Source organism: Bicyclus anynana, chromosome 6 (genome assembly GCF_947172395.1).
Source record: "Bicyclus anynana chromosome 6, ilBicAnyn1.1, whole genome shotgun sequence".
In the NCBI taxonomy this organism is placed as follows: Eukaryota; Metazoa; Arthropoda; class Insecta; order Lepidoptera; family Nymphalidae; genus Bicyclus; species Bicyclus anynana.
The window spans coordinates 12531729-12557604 of NC_069088.1; the positions used below are offsets into that span (position 1 = coordinate 12531729).

The 25876-nt window shown below is 35.7% G+C and overlaps 1 protein-coding gene and 1 pseudogene across 1 annotated transcript; one reads left to right on the forward strand and one right to left on the reverse strand.

The window, feature by feature from the left end:
- Positions 1–1424: 1424 nt before the first annotated feature.
- LOC112046048 (trichohyalin-like) lies at positions 1425–14637 on the forward strand (annotated as a pseudogene).
- LOC112046047 (putative leucine-rich repeat-containing protein DDB_G0290503) lies at positions 14534–19947 on the reverse strand. Its single transcript, XM_024082507.2, has 10 exons — positions 19753–19947; positions 19121–19242; positions 18679–18829; positions 18123–18305; positions 17418–17533; positions 17097–17344; positions 16708–16832; positions 16507–16628; positions 15686–15797; positions 14534–15582 (listed from the first exon to the last, which is right to left on the reverse strand). Exons 1-10 carry the CDS (start codon positions 19909–19911, stop codon positions 14701–14703), a joined length of 2220 nt encoding a protein of 739 aa, XP_023938275.2. The 5' UTR covers positions 19912–19947; the 3' UTR covers positions 14534–14700.
- Between the last annotated feature and the right edge of the window lie 5929 nt (positions 19948–25876).

Here is a 25876-nt window from a genome sequence, read left to right on the forward strand (position 1 = left end):
GAACGGATATAAAGATTTTTTTTATTTTTGCATAAATACGAGTATAAAAAAGTAAAATTAAAATCTGACGGCTGTAAATGTATGCAGATGTCATAGACATAGTTGCATAACTTGTCAAAATCTTCAAGTTACAATAAATAAAAGGCAAAAAATATTTAATATGTTAGGCTCAGTCCAAAATTCACAGTCGCTACAGGGTGAGATTTTTTTCAAAATACTACCTACCTATATTAGTTAGTAAACCTAGGCAGAAACAGCCTGGTTGCTGTGGCTAGCGCGCATACGCAGCCAGTATTCTTTGCCACCATTCCACGTGGGAATAGGGTGTACTCACTTAAGCTAACTTAGGAAAAGTTAGCTTAAGTTCCTTATTTTATTATAGGTACCTAACCTAAAATTCAAATTAGGTAAGTACGCTGTTTGGTTTGTTCACATGTCTGAGTAAGTTTGTATATACCTCAACGACTTTATGTACCCCTACCTACATATTTACTATTACTACATATGTATGCTATATTTATGCAAAGTTTAAAAATATTATCATTAGTCTCTCTTCGTTCACTGCTGGAGATAGGCCTTTCCGAGAGCGCTGCACCACACTCGATCCTCCGCCTCGATCCAGCCACTTCGCACAACCTTCATAAGGTCGGAGCTTTTACTCAGAGCATTGAGCTGGAGGGTGTCCTTTACTTCACTGCGCTTGCTGGTGCATTAGTAAATGGTACTCCAGAACACGTCTGCCCCCGAGGCCATCTATACTGCGATAAGTTCTCGTCCACTGTGACTTCGGTTTTCTAATCTTTTGCGCTACGAGTATGTCGATGACTTTACTTCTCCTGTGGAGTTTATCTTTTAGAAAAACTGTTAGCCCTCCCGTCTGTGCAACCTTGAATTTGTGGATAAGCCCAAACCATCGGTGTCCACGATTACCTACGCTCCGTACGTTGTCACAGGCAAGATACTGGTTAAAGATTGTATCTTATGAGTTCAACAATTTGAAGATGTAATTTCCCAAAGACTACCTATTATAAAAAAGCTAAAGCTGAATCACTCATTCATTCATGAGCTGAATCATCAGCCTATTTACACGTCTACAGACCCGGGGCATCTCCTTTAAAGATGCGATAGTGGATTTCGAACAGAACCACCACGCTGCTCCATTACGGGTTGGCGGGTTATAATGTTTAATACTGTAACGCTTGCTATCGTATGTTGACGATAATAACCGAAGGAACTGATGGCGTAACACGCTCTCCAAGTCACAGGGGTCTACCACCAACTTAATTACTTCCAACTTTAATGAGAATTTCTCGAACAAAAGAAAAGCTCAGAGTGCGCGCAATATATGACTGGCGGCGCAATTATGTTGCCAGCGTTAGTCATCTCTTTTACCCGCCAAGTGTTAGATAGAGATAGACAACAAGATGGCGGCACTTTTGGTTAGTTCCGATTCTGACCACGCGCAAACTTATTTTGCGCGCACTATAACACTAAATAGCTTGATCCAAGACTCGAATCCAGGACCTCGTGAATCGATGCCATTGAATAGCTGCCAAAAAACTGCTAACCGTGACATAAAATAGATAATGTACTATGAATTGTATAATGTAATATTTTTCATCAAAACCTTGAGTTTCACCTTGATCGGTGGGTATCAACTTGGTAAATACTAAATATTATAAGTAAAACATTATTTGCGATCAATTTTATCAGTCCGACGTTATCGTATGCGAAAATATAATATTAGTTTAATATTTTACGAGTAAGTTAGTAAATAATTTTGGCCGATTTTTTTTATAATTTACGTAGCAGATCCGATGTAGATTATAGCTGAATGAAGCTTGGCGTCTATCTTTTAATATTGGGCATGGTGGAGGAAATATATTGTCTATCTGTCTGTTTGTTTGTCTGAGCTAATCTACACTATAAGATAGAGGGGATTATTAATTAACATATAAATTGATTATGAAACACGGCTAAAACTCACGTGATATTAGGTCGGAGTATGCCCGACTAGTTTCGAACCCATACGGGGCACTTAGTCACCTGGTTCTTGCATCGACTTTGGATCGTGCCGCGATGCAAGAACCAGCTCATGGCTAAGGGCCCCAATTTATATGAATAACACTCACGATAGTTTAAATTGTAAAATTAACATATAGACTACTTTTTAATATCGTTGCTTATCCCGGAATAATCCATGGTCCCCCGGAGATTTGTGAATAACTGAATTTCACGCGGACGAAGTCGCAGCCGTCCACTAGTGATAAATAAATAGAACCATTTGAATGTTTTGATATTGCAACAGATAACGAATATGGAACCACAAAGAAGAAACGACCTGTGCTTTACAGGAGGGCCCAGTCTGCGAGTCCAGTAGCAAAACCACGAGTAAAGAATACCCGATATTACTTAAATTTTAATAAGTTCTTGTATTTAGAATCTGTAGAAGAGAGACGTGATAGTCCAGTGGATATAACCTCTGCCTTCGATTCGGAGGGCGTAGGTTCGAATCCAGTCCGGGGCATGCACCTCCAACTTTTCAGTTGTGTGCATTTTAAGAAATTAAATATCAAGTGTCTCAAAAATTGCTAAGGAAAACATCGTGAGAAAACCTGCATAGCTGAAAATTTTCTTAATTCTTTACGTGAGTGAAGTCTGCCAATCCGCATTGGGCTAGCGTGGTGGATGATGATGTAAATCAGAATTTAATTACCTAGTTTCAAATTACATTTAAGTATGCTCTTAAGAAAAAGGATTTAATTTTTAAATACCAATAAAGTAAATCGTGTGTTGTTCGTGATCGGCATGATGATGGACATCGCGACCAACACACGATCAGTTTTATCGGCTGTCAAGCCGTTAGCGCTGCAGGCATGTGAGTTTACTTGATCGTCAGTGGTTGACTTTATGTTGAGTATCATGTACGGTATGTTACGGACGCTTCGCTCGTGCCTCCGTTTCTCAGTATTCATACCAGTAACGGGTCTGCATTGCCGAAATAATTTTAAACTTGAAATAATTACCTTTTTATTTTAGAACCCTGCTCAGGCGAAGAACATCGGGAAATACAGGAGATGTCAAAGTCATTCACCGACAAGTGAGAATGTAAGGTTTTCAAATATGTATTTAAATTTTTAAAAAAATAGTAGCCTCCAGTTTAATCCCGAATAAAATCTACTTCCATTCTTAATTTCAGCCATATCGGTTGTGTAGTTGCGGTGTTAAAGAGTAACTAACATCCTTACAAACAAACGTTTGTAATATTAGTAGGACGGATTGAAATATAAAAATGTTTGTGTCCCCAGTTTTTACAGCAACCGTTAAATTTAGCAACTGATGCTTTGAAATATACGCAACAAACAGTTTCGGCACCACACAGTACGTCCAAAGAGGGCGCATCTAACTACAAAACTGAACACCAAGAACGGGAACCAGGTAAGTAAATATACTTTCTTACTTTAAAACATCGTAGTTATATCGTCATGTTCTCTAATAGAGCAAGATCCCAGTGCGATCTGACACAGCTCATTTTCTCATAGATGAAACTTTACGTTTTCAGTAGCGTCTTATGTGCTTTGAATACCTGCGTGTTTGTGGTGATTTGTGATGTGAAACCTGGACAGGTACCAGGTGAGAAAGGTAAGTAAAAAGAAGTGTTCGCTATAAATTCACATAGCTGATTTTAACATATTTATAAGAATAATATTCTGAAGCAGTATCAAAAGTGTCAGACACTTTTCGTTGATCAGAACTTTTGTCTGATACTTAAAAGCTCCACTAAAAATAACCCTTACGGCAGATGTTACGCGATTACTCGATACGATTCGGATAATTCCTTTTTTGTTTGAAAGTATATACTCCTGAGGTGGTCCCATTGTTATCATGTCAGAATCTGATGCTGGGATCCTGGAGAAATCGAAGGGAATTTTCAAAAATCATAGGGACAACTTGTGCGTTAAAGCAAATCACTACAATGTAAATGAAATGAAAAGTTCTGGAGTCGATCTGATAATTGAGCTGTAACGCAGATTAAGGAACTCCTTAACGGCTTGGACGCAGGTATTCAAAGCACATGAGATGCTACTGGAAACTCAAGGTTTCATCTTTGAGAAAATGAGCTGCGTCACATCGCACTGGGATCTTGGTCTATAACGTAGAATCGTTTGTTGCAGAGAAAGATGTAGTCTTGCCGCAATGCTTAGTTAGCAAAACGTTGAAAATATTGGCTACTAAAAAAAGAGAATTTATGAAAATAAAGAAGAACTTAATTGCACAGCAGGCAAGTTTCATCAATACATTAAAATATTTCGAGATTTTCACGCGATCATTTTTATTACTTTGGCTTTAGTGTAGTTTTGGTTACCTAAAGGTAAAAATATTTTATACAAAATCTTTGCCTTTATGTACATTTTGTAAGTTGTTACCTACAAGTTGGGATTGTTACGTACTAACTTTGGGATTATGTTTTTGGTAAGGTTTTATATTTTATTTCCACATTTATATAATACTGTTATTGTTATGAATTATTATAGAATACGGTTCTGGAACAATTCGCGGTACTGAAAGAACTAGAACTGCGTGTCGGAGCTCCGGACGAGGCTTTAAATGAATTACGTATCATAACGCTAAAAGAATGGCCGCCACATGACGTTCTGCTGCTCTTGAGGGATGACCTGAATATACCACGAGCTTGTGATATGAGTGGCGTTTTTGGTAAGTTTTCAACCCATATTAGCTCACTGCTGAGCTCTGGATGGATTGGAAGACTTCACACACGCAGAGAATTAAGAAAATTCTTTGGTATGCAGGTTTCCTCGTGATTTTCCTTCACCGTTTGAGACATGTGATATTTAGTTGCTTAAAATGCACACAACTGAAAAGTAAGAGGTTCACGCCCCGGACCGCATTCCAACCTACGCCCTCTGAAATCAGAGGCAGAGGTCATATCCACTGGGTTATCACGTTACTATACAAAAAAAAATTGATCATTGTTTCAATGGAGACAGACCATTTACATATATTTTTTAACACAGATATGATGAATGAATAAATAAATGAATGAATGATGAATGAATGAATGACATTATCCAAAGTAATGATAATCATGATTTTACTTTAATTATTAACAGCTCCACAAATGCTACAGCATATAACAGCTCAACTGAATCCGATACCAGAAGAGGTGCTCAGTATGGGCGCTGAAATAATGGCTCGTCGCATAGAACTGCTGAATCTTCTGCGATCCAAGCATCGTAGCGATCGTGCTACTTATCTAACAGTTAGTAGAATTATACGTATATGTACGAAGAGCCGATGTACGTTGAGGTCCCAAGGGGCTGGAATGGTGACTCCGCACTTGAAAGCGCAGTGTTGGTCGACCACCCACCAGGTGGACTGACGACATCAAGCGAGTCGCAGGAAGTAGGCGGCTGAGGATCATGATGTTTGGAAGTCCCTACCAAAGGGCTATATCCTGCAGTTGAATTAGTGTTAGTCTTATTTCTATGTAAGGATTCCTCATTGGGTATATAATATATAGGCCTCCTCCAGCCGATACCACTCGCTTCTATTCTTAGCGTCCTGCTAATTGGACGATATCATCGCACCAGCGGGTCTTTCGTCTGCCTACTTTTCTTATTCCCGCAGGTCCAGGTGCCACCGTTCTTCATTAAGATCAGGCAAATAATTATTCCCATGAAATTTTATACTTTTTTAAGCTTTTGATGATTTTATAACATTTAATTGTTACATATCTACATTTTATACGAATTACTTAGAACTTGGAATGGAAGACAAGGAACGTGGATTTCGATACGGAGACAGAACAGCTACATAGGTTGGTGGCGGGGACCGCAGAAGATCTTAAAGCCAAGATAACGTATACCCTTCGACTTGCCAAGTAAATATTACTATCTAGTATCTATAGATTGTTTGAACGCGCTTATCTGTAGAACTACCAATGAGATTTGAAAAATCTTTTTGCATTTTTGATCAACAAAATAAATTTAGGTAGGTCTAGACTATATCATCATCATTATCAACCCATATACGGCTCACTGCTGAGCTCCAGTCTGCTCTCAGAATGAGAGGGATTAGGCCAATAGTTCACCACGTTGGCTGGCGGATTGGCAAACTTCACACATGCAGAGAATTAATTCTCTCATATGCAGGTTTCCACAAGATATTTTTCCTTGGCCGATTGAGACACGTAGTATTTAATTTCTTAAAAAGCACACAACTGAAACGTTGGAGGTGCACATGCCCCGGAATGGATTGGGACCCAAACCCTCCAGAATCGGTGGCAGAGGTCATACCCACTGAGCTATCACGGCTCAAAATAGATTTAGGTATAGAGCACATTTTATCCAAAAAAGTGATATTTGAGGTATTTATAGAAAAATTAGTATCTATAGGTATTGTTCAATACTATTTTGTTGTTCTTACGTACATAGGTTCTACAATTAAAATCTCTTATATTTTTTACCTATCGTTCATCGTTATTGAGATATATCGATCAAAAAAATATATACCTATTTCTAATGACGAATTTCGTATTAAAACGCCTCACCTGGACGGGCATTAAGCCTAATTGAAATAAACGAATTTTTCCTTTAACTTTAACATCCATTATCTAAAAGTTTTTATTAAGAATTGTCACTTCACAAAATTACTTCAGAATACCATGGATAGATCGTGAGAATCTTACAAAGAAAATTGAACGTCTGCATAAAGAGAATGCTATATTCCAAAACAAAATTGAAGAAATGACAAGGAAACAAATCTCAGAGGTTAAAGTAGCTGAAGTCGGAAAATCTGACCCAAACACAGATCCACCATATCAGGTTCGTATTAATATTGAGTTCGAGTACATTGTAATACGATTTATTACTTATTAGTTTACACTATTCCGACGACTTATTAGTTTACACTATACCAAAACGACGGGCTAGTAGCTAAACAAGGAAAATAGTTATTTATGCCACTGTCACGTAAAGGGGGGTTTATTTTTACCATTGTAACTCGAGTGCTGCAATCGTTAATTACATGCAGTGCCATACAATACTTTTTCTACGACCATGATAAAAGGAATAAAATAATTATGGTAAACTTTGTAAATAATAAAATATAATTGGCGTTGGGCATGGACTCCTCGATTTTTGTATCCTAGATTAATAATCGGCGTGGCCTCCTTGATTATAAGTTGTCTCTTATATTTGTCTCTTATAAGGAAGCCTGAATTTTTGTAGCAGACTACACTAATCGCAAGCGATTTCAGCGAAAAAAGTTTCACTTAGAACCAACCCACCATATCCTAAAATAGCTTACTGTTAAACGCAAATGAATTACTTTAATAATCGATCTAATATTGACTTAAATATTATAACTAAGACAAAGTTATATAAGTCTTGTAGACAATATTTTTTGATTACTTTAGGCACTCCAAGAAGAGTTGAACAAAGAGCGTGCTGCAAAAGAATCATTGAAAGAGGTAGTTGCGACAGCAGAGAGTATGCTCAGAGTAGCGCGAGCAAGGATTGTGACTTTGGAAAGGCAGTTAAAGGAGGCAGGAACTACGCTGGAGACTTCCCAACGGAAGTACAAGGAACTAGAGCATTTGGTATGTTTTGCTATTACCGTCACTATTTTTCCATCGCACTGAAACCGGGTAGGTTTCCATCCTTATGTCATTGACATCCCTAGCACTCGTACGAAGCGATTTGGTTCTTGGTTTCTTATAAGTACGCATAGGGCAAGGCTAGGGTATGGAGCTCTCAACCGAAGTCACTGTATCCTAAATCTTACAACCTTAAAATGAGATCTTTACATCTTTAAGATGAGAGTGAATAGGCATTTTCTAGTCAAACGCGTTCCACCTTAGCCACATCTATACTTACCTTTAGCGCTATTATAATCCATAAAAAATGGCTGTTAGGCTTTGGTCGTACTGATAAGCGTTCAATGCATAAAAATTAACTTTTGGTCGCTTTATGTTAAAATTTAATTAGATGACTATATTTTTATTTATAGCTACCGAATTCACTTTGAATAACTTTTTGTGACAGTATCGCCACCGTGAGACCAATTATGATGCACGTTCCAAGAAACTAATGGAAGTTTCGAAGACGGATGAACTGACTATTGAAACTTTGTCCCGGCAGCGTGATACTCTCGAACAAAGGTACGTTTACAAACATAACAGACGTCACTTAGTATTACCATAGAATACGTAACAGTATGAGGTATTACCAGATTTGAAGTCTCGTTTCTAAAAAAAACTAACTATAGTTTCTATAAATAAGATTATGAACACTGTTAGATTTTAGGCACAAATTTGGAACTGCACAAACGACGTATTAAAACAAATTTAAACCTAAAACTCGATAGTTAAATACTCACCTAACTTAATGGCAGAGACTTCTCAACGACGAGTGAATGTTTCTGGATGCAAAGAATAAATTAATTTCCATAAAATTCACAATTTGCCATCAGTATATAGTATTTATAAATAAATAAATTACTCATCAAAAAATTAGGGATGAATTATTATAAATTATTCCTGCACCTTGAGTCATTCTGGTTAAAATTCTCTTTTCAAAATTTGCGAAGGAACCATGATTTCCCGGGCAGAAAAACAAGTCCAAATCTCAATCAAATCGGTTTAGCAGTTACCGTCGCACATCAAAAGGAGTAACATACAAACACTTACATACAAACTTTCGCTTTTATAACATTGTGATGGACTGAGATCGAACTTCATTGCAATAATTTGTACACAGAGTAAAAGAACTGCGTGAACAAGCGAATGCGGCGGAGCGGGCCATCGAGGCTCGCCAGGCGCAGGAGCGGGCGCGGTTGGAGACGCTGGAGGCGAAGGTAGCCGAGCAGGTGCCATGTTATCTCAAGTATTACCAGTGAGGGGCTCACCCCTTAGCCAGGCACCTTTATCTATTATATCCATTAATATTATAAACTATCGCACCCCCGCAACTGAATTTCTCGCGGGCGAATCACGTGATATTAACAAATTCCGCGGAGACCATGGATTTATATGGAAATAATATCTATATTATGTTCCTCAATTATCTCTTTTATAAAAGGTCCATTAATATCAGTCCAGCTGTTTCAAAGATTAGCCCAAACAAACAGACAGACAGACATACACAAATTTTTTGATCGTGTTTTAGTATTATTTTTAAATAACTATATAAAACACAGTTATTTTGTAATCACAGGCAGATAATTCAATAATTTCTATACATATTAATGTTTTGATAGGAAAGTAAACCTGTATCTTTACCTCCCCTTAATGCTGCCCTCAGTTATTTTTTTAAAACCTTTAGAGTTTAGAAGAAAAATTAATATAGACCCTATGTTTTATATACTTCGTTAATTTTAGGAACAGGAAAGATCAGCTTCAAAGGAACGAATTGTGGAATTGGAAAATCATGTTAAACAATTAGAAGAGAATCTGGACAATGTACGCGACCGTTCTATTCGTTTGATGGACTTGGAACGCATACATTGCTCTGATTATATCCCATCTAGAGGTTAGCTCTCTTAAATATTGCAAATTCCTTGCAGCAATCTATACTAATATCATTAAGCTGAAGAATTTGTTTTTTTGTTTGAACGCGCTGATCTCAGGAACTAGGTGTCCTTTTGAAAAATTTGAAAAATTCTTTCAGTGTTAGATAGCCCATTTATCGAGGAAGGGCATAGGCTATATATTATCGCCGTATTCATACGGGAACGGGAACCACGCGGGTGAAACCGCGTGGCGTCAGCTAGTAATACGATATTAAAAATTCAATATTTAGTAATAATACAATGATTAACATAATTTTATAGAGAACGAACCAACGGATAGAGAAACTGAGATCTGGAGAGAATTAGAAACAACTCGTATGGCGCTTCAGCACGCTGAAGAGGAAATTCGTCATTGCAAAGCTGACAAAGATAGTTTTTTGAATTCTTTGGCAAAAATTGCGGTAATGTGATAATTTATATTTTAGAACATCATCATCATCACTTTGTTGTCTGTCTGTCAAAACCCTTAGTCTTACAAAGGTGTGAAGGTATCGAATTGATAATTAAAATCATATGCTCGCGGCTATGGTCCCTTGAATCTATAACAAATTCAAAATAACTTCAAAGTTAACGTAAAAAAACGTATATTCTGACTCTCACAAGGGAATCACAATTCATAGACTACTTTCCTAAACCACTCGTAGTTAACACAGAACTATCAATTTTATGCAAGGAAAAGTGGTCCTTTTGAAGGGTTATATAATAAAGTAGGGTTAAGGTTGTATATTAAAGGGTGTCATTTGCCTAAGCTGTACGAATACCTATAATAATAGATATGTGCCTATATATGTATTTCTAAAACATATGAACCTTCCGATAGGATCATTCTATCCGTTGCTGAAAACTGCATTAACATCCGTTGAATACTTTATAATATCTAAGCGAATTTACTGCGGAAGTGACTTCATTTTATGCTACTTGTATGTAATGTTAATTGGTAATCATTTTAGCAAGAAGAAGGCGCAGATAAGGAAGACAAAATGGCCGCCGAGTTGTTGAATAGAGAACAAAAAATTATGAAGCTACGGCAAGTTATCGAAGAACAGCACGAAAACGAGAAAATAATGTATTGTTTGTCATATTTTATCTTAGTTTTCCTAAATTAGATGATTACATGAAAAATTCAGAGAATAAAATAATATGTTGTACAGTAATATGTAGGTGACCGTAAACATGTCTGATTTTGCTACTTGTTATGTGTTTTGAGTTTTGTTTTTATCTCTGTGCTATACATACATTGCCAAATATAAGTTTTAAGGTAATTTAAGCATTGTATACAATGCCATATTATACATATAATTATACTGTCGGTAACATTAAAAGGTCCTGTAATTAATGGATAAAAAATATCTAAAACTAATTGTGTGGGCAAACCTCCGGCTCCCACGCGAATTGATCATGGGCCCGTTAACTGATCCAGTGGGAACCGGGCGTTCGTAATACGGCGCTACACCGCGATATGAAAGCCTTCAAGTATCGGTCAGATAGGCAATGACTACTTACGGTTTAAGGGTCACGAGTTGACCTAAGTTGGTTGACCCTAGCTGACGGGCGATATGAGTATGTAGGTCGAGAATGGTGTGTTCTATGTATTCACATAAAATCATGAAATTAAGTCTAAGCAAAGTGCAACAACATAAAATTAGTATTAAGCAACATGTTCAAACATTTTTTTTTATACAGGGAACGAAGTATGACTGAATATGAAAACCAATTAGCATCGCTACGGTTAGAAGTAATGAAGTTGCGTAACTATCAATTATACGATAAAGAAATATCATATCAAGACTTACAAACAGAGGTACCTACACATTTGATTTTTTTTTATCTTACACAGTGAATTAAATTATTCATTCTATAGTGTATAGGAGTTATCTCATAAGTAATAAACATTAGTCTCTTGCATCTTATGACGGCCGAATGGCGCAATAAACTATCAACCCCTATTTCACCCTCTTCTATTTATATTGTCGCATACTTATAATTATGTATATAATAAACAGTCCGCTTATCGTTTTACAAAAATTTAACTCATTTATATTTAAAAAAAAATTTAACATCGCCATTTAGGGGTAAAATTTTAAAAATCTTGAATGACTTATATTATTTGTGTTAATTTCTAGAAATACATATACCAATTTTTACAAATATAACTTGAAAACTTAAAGATTTTTTATAAAACTTTCAACGCCGATTTCATCCTATTCTGATTTTATTTTCGCGACAAAAAGTATCCTTCATCAATCTTCGTATTGTCTGATCGTCTCAAATCGTGCTAAGTTATAATTATAAACATATGAATTCATTCAGTATTTTCAGTGTGATGTCCGGTCAACAAAAACACGGAAAGATACAGACAAAAAATAAAAAAAATATTTTTGACTTCAGTAAAGATTATTATTATTATTTAATGCCCTGAAATAAAAATTAGCAAAATATCTTCAGTGTACAGAATTTGCCGACACTCTCCGGAATCGGAGGCAGAGTTATATCCACTGGGCTATGTCGGGCAATAATAAGATGTATTTATTATTTATCTTTACAATGTTCATTAGATTTTAGAGCTGCACATGCAAGTAGAACAGCTAACTCGTGAAAGGTCGGCGCTGGTCAAAGCGTCAGCATCCCGTGCACTGATGTTGGAGCGATATGAAAGATCTGCGGAATTGTTCACTAAAATGACTCGAACGCGGCGGGAGCTCGTTGCCTTCTTTGAGAACACAGTTGATCCTCCACCCATCGGAGATGATATGCATGCTGAGGTTTGACAAACGAAACTTAACAGCTATAGTCTGGCAAGTTCGTTGATAACACTTACATGATATGCGGGCGGCAGGGGGAAGGATTGCGCGGGTGTGAAATCGTGCGTGCGGGGAAGTGACGTGCATCAGTCGTGGGTTTTTCATTCACCGCTACACGCCCCACGGCCCGCTCGGAACATCGGGAGTGTTACAAACGAAGTTGCCAAGCTATAGGCGATAGAAATGGCGTGTATCTACCACTTAGCATAAGCATAAGAAATATAAACCCTCATCTGATAATTAATGATTTAAAATTTAAGTGGGTTGCCTAATTAAATTGCGCCCGGGTAAATTTTACTTAAAAAATGTAGGAAACCATGAACTATACTACAGCCTTTCTTGATGAGTACTGTTTACCAACAAATACATAGAAATAAAAGTAGAAAACGCATGTCATTTCAGAACTTATTTATTTTAAATTATGTATGGTTTGTTTGTATAAAATGTTATATAAAATATATTAACCTTAACTAATTGTTCTAAGCCTATTTATCCAATTTATTTTCATTAATTTAAAAACAAGTTAATAATAATTATTATTAGGTGTGAAATGACTAGTGATTTATACCCTCATTTTTAATTTGTTTGTTTGTAAACAGTACTCATTAAGAAAGGCTGTAGCACAGTAGATATTGTAGTATAGATAAACACACTTTGTGGTACTCGTACGCCGAAAAGATTGATTTTAGTTTGCTACTTGTTGTGATTTTTAATCTTTCATCAATTTTACTATCACATCACGCGTGCGCGCTTTTTTTATTACCTACGAGTATGTTGTTATTATTATGGATCTGACTTATATCTTGAGTATATTTGATTTCATTTATGTTCACAGATTTCACGTTCTTTAAGTTCAATGTGCTCATGTGCAGCCGACACGTGGTCGGCGCTCAGAGCCGAACGTGCTCGCGTGCTCAGCTTAGAAAGTGCCGTGCTCGCGCAAAGCTTACAGCTGGAGAAAGAAGAACGAGTAAGGACTCAACTGGAGCGACGGAAAACATTGCTGGAGAGGGAAATAGTCCGCTCGAAACACGCTGTTTCTACATCGAAAATTGTTAACAACCGAAGCCTGGTATTTGATATTTGATTTGCTATAGTTACTTACTTTACTTACCCCTCATTCTGAGAGAAGACCCGTGCTCATACAGTAAGCCGAATATGGATTGTTAATGATGATGATGACTTATTGAAAAATCCGATGGATCCAAGCGACAACGTCACTCAGACAACGACAGAAAAGCCTTGAAAAACTGGAGATGTTTAACTCTACAATGTCCAAATGCGAAGTATTTAAATATTAGGTACCCAATACTATTGCTGGCAGAACCACGAGGCTTCCCCCGAGTAGCTTTTAGTTCCTATTTCCGTGGGAATACGAGTACATAATAATATAGCCTAATAATATGTTACTTCCTGATAATGTAGATTTCTATTGGTGAAAGCATTATTTGATTAGGTGTTTCTGCTGTTTCGTTAGTCAACACACAAAGGCGATTGTGTTTTCAACTTACAACTAAGGGGGCGTTCATAAATTACGTGAGGTGTTTTTTCGAAATTTCTGATCTACCCACTCTAAGCCGTTGGCACTTGCGCACAGTAACTCATTAGCTCGTCTCGTGACAATCTGTGAGACAACTCTTATGCTAGATGCAAAATAAATACCGCATGTACTGCAGCATCTTTTCTCTAAATCATCACGTACCCTTGGGCAATAGAGGTCATAAGGCGTGCTGATGAAGGCATTCAGCGGTTGAATTGGTAGACAGTTGCGTATTAACGCATGTATAACGTCGAGGTATAAATGAAATTAATTTTTTTAGAACGAATTAGGAAATTATCTTAATCGTATTACGATTACGCTTAAGATTAAATCTTAAGCATGTACAATCTGGATTAAATTGACCAAAATAGTATATTTTTTTTTTGTTTCATTCAGAAAAAAAATTACGTGATATATGCCGAGACCCCCCCTCCCTCCAACGTAAGATTAGATGAGATTTGACTCGACCCCCTCCCCCCCTAAAACATCTCACGTAATTTATGAACGCCCCCTTACAACTACAATTCAGAAATCTTTTTTCTTTAAATATTATGTAAGTAAAACAATTTGTTTGTTCCAGATTCAAGCATATTTTTCACCTGAATGAGAAGATTATTACCTTTTTTTCGCTTATAAAAATAATATTATCAAATTAAATATACTTTTTTTAACTTATCTCAAACATTTTAATGTAAATAAATACGTGTAAATTTAAAGTTACATGTACATTGGACAAATACAATAAAAATATTGTAGCCTAGAATAAAGTCATGTTATTCGAGGACTAGCAAATTTAAACATTTTGCTTTTTTTTTCGTCCCTCATTTGTTTAGGCAAAATGTATTGCAATTTTTTTGATAATTTTTCTTTTGAATGGTTGCAATGTTGCAATATTCCGTCGGTACACACGTCATTTTTCATAAATTCAAACGAATTTTCAGCGTCAGGTGCTGGTATACAATGCTGTGTATCAGTACTATTAATGGCTTTCTTTCGTGGATAGTCAATATCGTTTCTATAATTATTAATATCATCGTTGTTTGGTATGTAAGTTTTCTTCACAAAGTTTCCCATCACAATTTTAGCTGGCCTTTTACTATTTGGTTGATAACTAGAATCATTTTGGTTCCTGTAATTTGACTCAATCTGCTTGAAGCAACTTGAAATGTGATCATTATCATAAGAAGTTCCTAATTCATCTTCGAGAATTTTTATCAGATTATCTAAATTATCTGGTAACTCAGGGTCTCTAGACGACAAGTAGTGTTCGTATTCAGCAATTTTTTGTTCAAGAGCACAAATTTTATCATGGTCTTTTCGTTTTTGAACAGCACATTTTCTATTTTGATCTTCAATTGTTAGTATTATCTTTTCCAATTGAGATATTTGTTCTTTCCTTGTTTTTATGTTTGTAATAAGGGAACTAATTTCAGCATTCTTTTCATTAATTTGGCCATTTAGTCTTAGAATATTCGATTGTTCTTTATCTTTTTCTGATTGTAAAAAACTTTGTCTTTGTTTTAATAAATTCTCATGTTCTGTTAACAGTTCGGTTACTTGTTTTAAGTTATTTTGTTTTTTCTCTAATTCTTCAGATAATTCATCATTCTTTCGTTTGGTTTCAGCCAGCTTAATATTTTGTCGATTGACCTACAATAGTGAAGATAGATTAATTAAGTTTTATTTTGATAAAAAAAAGTAAAATAAATGAAAATTGTCGAATATTCTCATACTTAAATGCTAATAAAGTTACCTGTTCGTGTATCTTTTCGAAGTTTCCATACTCAATAAAATGTTCGTGCATCTTTGTTAAATGGCTTTTCAGAGTACTTAGTTGATCTTCGTAAGTTTGCATTTTGCAATCACTGCAATAGTTAATTTGTATAAAATTTATTTAATTTATTTACAAGATATATACAATGTTTATTCTGCCTCGTTAGCCTATGTGGTAGACTTTTTTAATTTAATTACTATCTGTGCCTCGCTCTTTCACTTGCATAGAATTAATGCATATAAAGCCTAATGTTTTACAGCCTGTAATAGCCTTTCTCTCACTAATGTGTTATCCAAGACTGAAATCAGTTTCTCATTAGTAATTGTAGTTTAACTGGTAAAATCCAGTAATTCGTGACTACCTCGTTGAACCACAACTTTTTAACTTTATAATACTAATAAGATTAGTCCGTTCAAAAATATAGATCCTATATATTAAAGCCAAATGCTGTGCTATGTTTATAAGAAAACAAATTAGAAATGATATCTTCATTTCTAATTTGTTTTCTTATAAACATAATGTAAACAACTTAAAAACGTATGTCATACCTAATGCATATGAAATTTATTTTAATTAATTTAGGAAAAAGTAATTAAAAATAATAAGCTTTGAAATGAAATAAAAAAAAATTGTTTATTGATAAACATTGCTAATTGAGTTTGGCTTTAGTATAGAGAAGTCTAGACCTTTTTAACGGTTTTAGAAACAAAGTCTACTTGCAATAAACGGTTTTAATTATGTTTGTAATGTGATGTATATTGTAATTGTATTGCTATTTATAAAAAAAATCAGTCACTTACTTTTCCAGTAACTGCTGAGTAAGCAACTTATTTCTTTCTTCAAGTTCTGCGATGTTATTGTTCTTATTACTAATTTCTGTTTTGATTTTCTTTTCTAACTCAAGTGAAATTTTCAAGTTTTCCTGTGGACACGTATTATAAAATTAGTTTGGGAATAGTAAAATTATCAAGATTTTAAAAATATGGATTTTTTACTCATACCTCAATTCCCAGTATTTTAACTTCCTGTTCTGAATTTAATGTTTTGTATTTTTCTAAATTAGTAACAGCTTCATTTAGCTCGTTCTTAGTTCGTTCCAACTCTTTTTTGTAGTTCATAAGTTCATCTGAAAAAGTAAAACATAGGTAGAATGTGATGCAATCAGAGGAAACAATTCATAGTAATGAGACCGAAGAGTTCAGAAGATGTTTCTTCTTCAATCAACGACAAACAAGGAGGAGTCAATTCAAAACGAGAGTTCTAAACTGCTTTACATCATATCGTCATATATTATATCATTGATATAATATGCGGAGATATAAACGTGAAACACAAAATGCATTAGAATTTTAAAATATGGTGACATGTGAGGTTCCAATATAAAACTCACTAGTGGTGCTTTCAGCTTCTTGTATCTTTTTCAACATGTCTTTATGGCATGATTCATATTCCAGTAAACGAGCCCATTGGGAGTCAACAGTTTTGTGTAATTTCTCTTTATTTCGCAATTCTTCATTGTATCTATTTTCAACTTCAATAAGCTTAGCGATATTTTTATTCAGATCTTCTTTCATTGTACTTTGAGATAAATTATAATGACATGTTAGTTCCTGGAGCTTTTTCTTTAGATCTTCATTTCTAATAATAAAAAAGTTATCATGTATTAAAGCCTGAATATGAAATATTTTCACAAATTAAATTAAATTCTTACTCGTGTTGCAAAGTTTCTCTAGCTGTAGCAATATCCTCTATATGATTTGTGTTCTTCTTTATAGATTCTTTTAATTTATTTAATTCACTGCCGAAATCTTTTTGCAATTGCTGATTCTGACAAATTAAAAAATATTGTATTAAGATTATTTATTTTGTTTTGTTGATACTTCATCTAATTATTTTTTTTTATTAAATTAAAAATACTCAAATCTCGCCTGATGTTAATTGTCTTAGATGGAAGCAGGCTAACTTGGAAGACCTCACTTCTACCCATACCTCTGATGGTTTCTACGCGGCATCATACCAGGACGCTTAATCGCTTGCCGGTAGGGTAGTATATAGCCACTGTCGAAGCCTACCACCACACCAGACTTCAGCCGATTTAGAAAATATAAAATCCTTAACTAACCCGTGCTGGGAATCGGATCCAGGACCACCAACTGCGCCAAAGAGCTCGTCAAAATGGTATAATGGTATGGTAGATTATTACGTTTTTTTCAGGTTGTGTAAGTGCCGTAGGGTCTAAGTCCTAAAGGGACCTCAGCAGCGTCACCGGGGGGTTTTGGCGAGAGCAGAAACATCGCCTGATTGGGCCCAACGGCAAAAGCAGAGTAGATGGGCGGAACGACTCTCTAAGGTCGTTTCCTCCGAGTCTCGGACCTCGGCTTAGATTGCTGTTCGGGAAGGGGTTTTGATGTATTACCTGTTCCTGTTGCTGTTGTATCGTTCGCTCCAAACTCCTTGTATGTGTGATTGCTTGGTTGAGCGCCGCCTCTAGCTGTGCTGCTCGATCCGCTTCAATTTTCAACTGCCCTTCAGCACGCGATAGGTGATCTCGTATTCTTAATTTCTTAACTTTTTCATCTTTCAGTTCCTTTTCGAGTTCCTGTGTATACGTTGTCAATTTGGTAAAGATCAATTTTGACACTAATTTATTCGATTTACAAATATTGACAATTAATGGTCATTTAAATGGTTATTTTATGTGTTTTAAGAAGACGTAATTGTACTTACGAAAATTTTAAGTAGTAAGTTAAGTTAAGTTAAGTAGTAAGTACGTGCAATTATTGGCTCAGTCTCTGGGTCCTAAGATTGCTTTCAAACAGCTATAGCATGTAATTTATTATAAACATATATTTAAATCTCAAATAAATTATTATCTATGGACTATGGTATCGCTTGAGATATGGAATTACTCTTAAAGACTTTACTACACTTTGACACTACACATATTTGTACAAACAAACAATTCCCAATACCTCAATTCTTATTTTATTTATATGGGACTTTTGATTCTCGGCATTGTATAATTGCTTTTTGAGCTCGGTGTTCTGCGAATTCAGTTCCGATATTTCGCACGTGAATTCTTCGGTACGCAGTTGGAGGGCTATTCTTTCGTTTATACATGTTCTGATAATATAAAAAGAAAGGGTAATTATTTGCAACATAAAAAGGTAACAGTATTATAGTCAGACAGCATACTTAATATGGATGCTTATTAGTATATATGCTTATTAGTATATTATAATAAAATTCATATCCTCATAAATTTCCAATAAGATGAAAACTTCATTAAACGAAATTGCGAAAAGAAAAATTTTAAATATAACGAAATGGGTTTTTAGGTTTTTAAACGAAATGGACCGGGCTCTACGTATCAACTAGTATTACTAGCCCCCAATTTCGAATTCAAATGCTTACCTTAAGATGTCGTTCAATTCATTAAGAAAATCATTTTTCACTGTTTCCAAAGTGCAACTCAACATTTCGTTTTCTGCGTTAAACTCGTATATCTTTTTAGAAAGACTGCTCTTTGAGCAACCCTGGAAGAAAGAAACATTAAACATACCAAAGCCGCAATATCTCCACAGTAAAGACCTCCTCCTAACAAGTTAGCATGCTTCCATCTAAGATTGCATCATCAGCATCATCAGATGATATTGTAGTCAAAGGCTAACTTGTAAAGAAAAGAATAAAGACAGCGAGAGATCATGGGCTCGAACCCTCAAACTCAAGAACGGGTGGTATTAACATTCATTATTTATATTGGGTATTTGTACGTAAAAAGGGGGTATTTGCACGAAGTTGTTGCAACAGTGATGGTATAAATAATATGCCCGTTATTTTTTAAATTACTATTAAATTCTAACCTCAGAATCGTAATAATTAGTAAACATAAAACCATAAAATACTAATAACTAGATCTTGTAAAACTAAGCATAATTTATATTTAATCTCAGAACTTGTGAAACCAGTAAATCTACGAGTATGTTTCATGTGAAGCAAAATTTATATCAATAAGTTATAAAGGAAAAAAACAATGAATAATGTACCTGTTCGTGATTCTTTAAGTTTTCAAACCAGTCTATCATGTCTTTCCTCGTCGCCAATGTCTGTTCACATGTAGCCACTAACTTTAACGGAATCTCGTTTATCTTTTTGAAATCGATCATCAAAGCATTTTTAGTCAGGTTAACTAATAAGGAATTCATATTAATAATAAGTATATAGCACACATATCACCTCTGATTGTGATCGTCACAGTATCTCCTCGGTTCGTGAGCTTATCCCGAAGTGAGGCGTTTTCGTTACGAATCCGATTAGAGTGCATTGCAGTAAATAGTTTCATATAATTAATATTGGACGGCTCGAGTTGATTTGATACGGTAACGATTCTTTTCAGAATTGATGTTTGTGCTATTATCGTAAATGGGAGATACCTAAATCGTAAGTACAAAAAATTGTGATTAAAGATCATGCAATAAAGTATCATAAAATATGGTAAGATAATTTTGATAATTATAGTTTATAGATAATTGACGAAACTAGCAGAGGAACCTTGAAAAACTATCGCCTATATTATAATAATGCCACACAGATAAATGCAAGGAAGATTTGTTACAATGCGCTGCCCTGTGCCCTGCCCGTCAACTTGAGGCATGTGCCTCTAATTTCACCCCGGTTTTAAAGTCTCTTGTAATTTCACCCCGGTTATGAAGTCTCATGTGCCTGTAATTTCACCTCGGTTATTAAGTCTCATGTGCCGTAATTTCATCCCGGGTATAAAGTTTCATGTATATCGTACTGTATATATATTTACAATGGGTTCCTGTATGTTTCGAAAATTCAATTAGATATTGCAGGTGGCGCTGCTAGTGATAATTTGAAGGCGGTACGAAGTTCTTTGGATCTAATATTTTGTTAAAATAAAAAAACCTTACCGTCTTTCCGACTTTTCGTTTCAGCACACAGCTGCAGTAACTGGTTGGGCGTCATGTTGGCCACGTTCATGATGCGCAGGTCATCTGTCGACGGCATCTCGGTCTTGTGACCCATCGTCGTCAGCTGCTGCTTAGTGTTCCTCAACGATGCGTACACTTCCAGTATAATGTTCTGTTTTATTAGCAAAATATTTTTAAAAACACATCCTATTTTACGGTATTGATTTTTACACCATCACTTAGTACATTTTACATGGCTACTTAATTGAATAATACAAAAAAATACTTTGTCGAATATCTTATTGGAAAATTTTTAACATATAGGTAATTATATCCAACGCATGGCTTTTATTAAGCTTTTCATATCTTTGTCATAAGCTCAGTGGCGGTTTTACATGTTTGTCGCCACCAAACTGTTAAAAATTTTGATCAAGGGTCAAAAGACCCCTAAAATTCGATACCCTTGTTTGAAATTATATTAATTGCACAATTTTTTTGATTGTACATTACATATAGTAAGGGCTAAAATTTTAAAATTTTCGTTTGCAAGACTCTTCTCAAGAAGAGTTTTTTTATTTTTTATTATTTTTAAACCAATCTCGCCTCCTTAAATCTGTCGTCCTAGATCTACTTAGCCTGCTGTCAAATCCGCCAATGGATGTGCCAAATGTGGAACACAGTAAAATTACGTCGGAAAGTTACCTGTCGGTCGTTTAATTCATTTTTTAACTTTTCAAACTGAACAAATTTTTCTTGCCAACAACTTTGCAACTGCATTATTTTATCACTATGCGGTCGTGACGTAATAGATTCTGAAATATTTTAAAAGACGATTTGATAAAGCGTTCCTTAATGAATTACGTTATTTTTAAGTTTATAGTGTATTTTTTTCATTCAAGATGTTTTAGTGTTGTGCTTAATACACTAGTCCAACAGGTATACCTAAAGATAAAAGCGACTAAACTTAAAGAGTGTACAAAACAATTCGTTGTTTTTGTTTTTGCTTTAGCAGTACGGTTTGGTAATAAATTGACTGATTATGGAGCGGAATTTCATTTCTAAATATAAATAAATTGATATCGTAAATTAATGTAACCTTCTTCGTTAAGATCCATAAATATATCGTTCACGCTATTATACATATCCGCCGCATCAGAGAAATTAGCTCGCTGCAACTCTAGCTCTTCACATTTTTTTATTGTTTCCTAAACAAAAATAAAATATAGTGTACGTATCTTACTTCTAAAGATAACAAATATTTGGTATCTTACTTATTTATATTATTATAGATATTTGGTATCTTTTGACGGCCTCCGTGGCGCAGTGGTATGCGCGGTGGATTTACAAGACGGAGGTCCTGGGTTCGATCCCCGGCTGGGCAGATTGAGATTTTCTTAATTTGTCCAGGTCTGGCTGGTGGGAGGCTTCGGCCGTGGCTAGTTACCACCCTACCGGCAAAGACGTACCGCCAAGCGATTTAGCGTTCCGGTACGATGCCGTGTAGAAACCGAAAGGGGTGTGGATTTCATCCTCCTTCTAACAAGTTAGCCCGCTTCCATCTTAGACTGCATCATCACTTACCATCAGGTGAGATTGTAGTCAAGGGCTAACTTGTAAAGAATAAAAAAAAAAAAAAAATTACTTCTAAAGATAGCTAAAAGCATTATTAATATAATGTTGCCTGAACGGATACTTACTAGTCACACTGCTGTAACAAGTACAATGACGAAAATAAATGAGTACGCGAGTGTGTGTTTAAAAGGTTCTCCTTCAGACAACAACTATTGAAATGATATGGCTGAAATTTGGAAAGGAGATAGTTTATAGCCATGTGGCACGTCGATTCTCTGTTTACGATGGCAAACGCTATGAAAATTGAATAATAATTTTTGACGGCCTCCGTAGCGCAGTGGATTGCGCGGTGGATTTACAAGACGGAGGTCCTGGGTTCGATTCCCGGCTGGGCCGATTGAGATTTTCCGAGACAGCTGACTTTTTACTGATGCTTACCCAACGAATACTTTTACTACTTAATTTAATAACTGCCACATTAATTTAGTAAATTACGAGGTATGTTATCCCGGGTTAGGCTTAGAAATATTCGCAAGAAAAAAAAGTATATTCTCTTGTACTTGGACTATATAACAATTACCTGATCAGGAAGATCTGTCGATATTCCGTAATGATGAGGTGGTCTACATTTCTGAAAACAAAATTATTCATAGCTTTAAATCATAACAAAATTATTCATACCTATAATGTAGGTGCCACAAAGTTAAATATCAAGTTTGAGGTAGAGATTCCTTGAATTGACGCATGGAAGCTTAAATTTTAGTAAACATGAAAAAATAATGATATCTACATATGTAGATCCACGATTAACGTCGTACAAAATAGTGACTCTTGCAATTTCCTTCTTTCACAAGCGATCCGGGGCAATTGCTCCTTTTCCCGCACATAGCTACCCCTACACACGTGTCGGTATAGTGATGTTTTATACTATTCAATTAGCTGTCTACCTGCTTTAGTGGAACGGTAATGACTTGTTTTCCAGGTCTGCCATTCATCGACATTTCGAGAAATTTCTCGTTAACGGCTCTTCTTGGCAGCGTCGGTTTCTAAAACAGAAACAAATAGTAACTTTGGGTCTTCTTTATATTATTATTGTATAAGTATAGATATATTAGCAACGCAGGTGTGGGCTAACCTTTGGTGTCATCAGAAGTCGTTCTCGCTCTGGTCGCGTACGGGTCGCCCGTGTCGCCGGTTCCCCAAAATCATCGGCAGCCCGATTCGCTGACTTCGGTCGAGACTATACGGAGTTTATGAAAAATATAATAGTGCAATAGAGATCTCTTCAGGTACTTCCGTGTCACAAACGGTGAAGGAAAATAAATGTGAGGTAAGTTGCATACCTAAGAATTTTCATAATTCACTACGTGTGAAGTCTGCCAATCTGCATTTGGCTAGCGAGGTGGATAGCCTAACCCTTCTCATTCTGAGAGGAAACTCGTGCCTACTAGTAACCCGATTATGGGTAGGGATCATCATTATCATGATCAGCTTATTTTATTGTAGTGCACCACAGGGCTAGGTTTCCCTTCTTATGAGAGAGGGATGCTTAGATCCACCACGCTGGTCCAATGGGTTGGCGGGCTTAGCGTGATAATGTTTGAGTATTTATTGATCACTATCAAATGATAATGATAAATTGACCATATCAGTTTAAAGTGTTCTTCAAGGCACATGGTTGTAACACCACCATAGCCCGACTCAGGACAGGAAAGCACTCCGGAGCCAACGATGCAGCGACAATCGTCAATTTATAACTTTTATTCAACGTCTACTTTACAACATCTTCGATAGATATGTATTTATATCGTCAGTCACCTGGTGCAGTGATATATCGTCATTCATCGGGTAATTCAAAATTGCATTGTAAATCGTGATAGATTTAAGGGTAAGTATATTAAAATTTAGGAATGTAAAAGCAGATTGGAAATTGATTCTTCTCCAAGGAATATTTAATTATCCATGTAATTGTGGAGACTCACGATTTCTCCTAGAGCGTCGTTCTCTCTCTCTCTCTCTCAACAAAGGACAACTCTCAAAACATATACAGATTTAAATATGTGTAGGTAAACATTTTTATACGTTTCTAAATACAAACCTCATTTGAACTTGGTCTGGTCATACTCTTTATGGAGCTACTTATTGGCGTCGGGGCAACGTCCGCCTTATTTTTCTAAAAGTAAAAATAAATACTTGATTTAACTAAATCTAAATTTCACCTTTTTGTGTCCCTTTTTTATCAATTTATTTTTAACTTCATCCGACCAAATAAAACAAGGTATAAAACCTGAAGACCACTTTCCTTATATCTAAACTATTATTATACAGCTGAAGAGTTTGTTTGTTTGAACACGCTAATCTCAGGAACTACTGGACCGATTTGAAAAATTCTTTCAGTGTTAGATAGCCCATTTATTGAGGAAGGCTATAAGCTATATTTTATCCCCACATCCATAAGGGAACGGGAACCACGCAGGTGAAACCGCGCGGCGTCAGCTAGTATTCTGTTATTCTCCCCATGCATAGCAGCAAAGCGATATTTGTGCTAACTCTTTTATTGCGATGGGGCGAAAGTATATCTACGAACCATATGTAGACAAAATTTATCTCTTGGACCGGCATCTTAGGTCTTCAGATATTATAGTAATTACGTTACATTCGTACTTCCTACCTGATCTTCAGTCAAATATTTTGGTTGAAAAGGTTTTACCCGTCCTGGCGGCAATCGTTGTGGAATACGACATTTGCGGGGGCACTCAACATTACTCGGTTCTAGAAACATAGAGAAACGGCATTGAAATCAATTGAAAACTGAATAGAAGCATCGGTGAAATGGTGAATTGTGATCATAAATTGTTTAGTGTGGGTATAGAGAACATGTCGGTCAGGGATGGTGAGTGCTAATAAATTCTAAAAGGATCCTTTGCACTCCAGGTCACATTTCCTGTTACCTGTTCGAGATGTTACCTCTACCACAAGATGATGGTACTATAATTCCTTATCGCTGCTACGCGTCGCGTTATGACAGTGCAGGAAGGAGTTTTATACAAAGAATACTTGACGGCTCTAGTTGATACGGCGAGGATCCCTTTCTGAGTTGATAAAACGTAGTGATTATAATATACCAACTATCTGGTTGATATGTTTGTTAGGTATGCCTTTAATCTACTGTGTACTTATAATACAACCTTGCGTTTTTGGTTCTCCCGACATCTCAAGAACACTTACAAGAAATTAATAAAATTTTACTGTTATGATAGTAAAAATTAATCCTAAAAGTAGACTACGAAAATTTTTAAATACTACATTTGTTATAATTGAAATTATACTATAATTTTGACAACTCTATGAACATAGAAATTGACATTATTTATTATCAGAAAAATCTTTTTGGTCAAAAATTATTTATGATGGAAATGGGTCGGTTTCCTAATACTTACAGCTGGAAATATCAGTCTACAAAATCTGTATGTACCTGTCTGTGTATGTACCATACCTATAGGTAATTTACGTGCCTCCAGAACTAAATAACAAACAACAACAACAAACAAAAACAAATAAAACAATGTAACAAAACTCATATAGTTCTGCTTAGGTAGATCTATATCTATATTGCTAATCGCGACACTCGATTACTGCCCGTCAATCTCCACCAAGGCACAAG

Bases quoted from the DNA above. Each gene is read 5' to 3' on its own strand.
- LOC112046047 (XM_024082507.2), bottom strand. From the start codon at position 19,911: ATGAATTCCTTATTAGTTAACCTGACTAAAAATGCTTTGATGATCGAT. The intron at 16,629-16,707 runs GTATGAGTAAAA...ACGTGTCCACAG, and splicing joins TTAAAATACTGGGAATTGAG to GAAAACTTGAAAATTTCACT. The intron at 15,798-16,506 runs GTAAGTGACTGA...TAACTATTGCAG, and splicing joins ACTCAGCAGTTACTGGAAAA to TGATTGCAAAATGCAAACTT.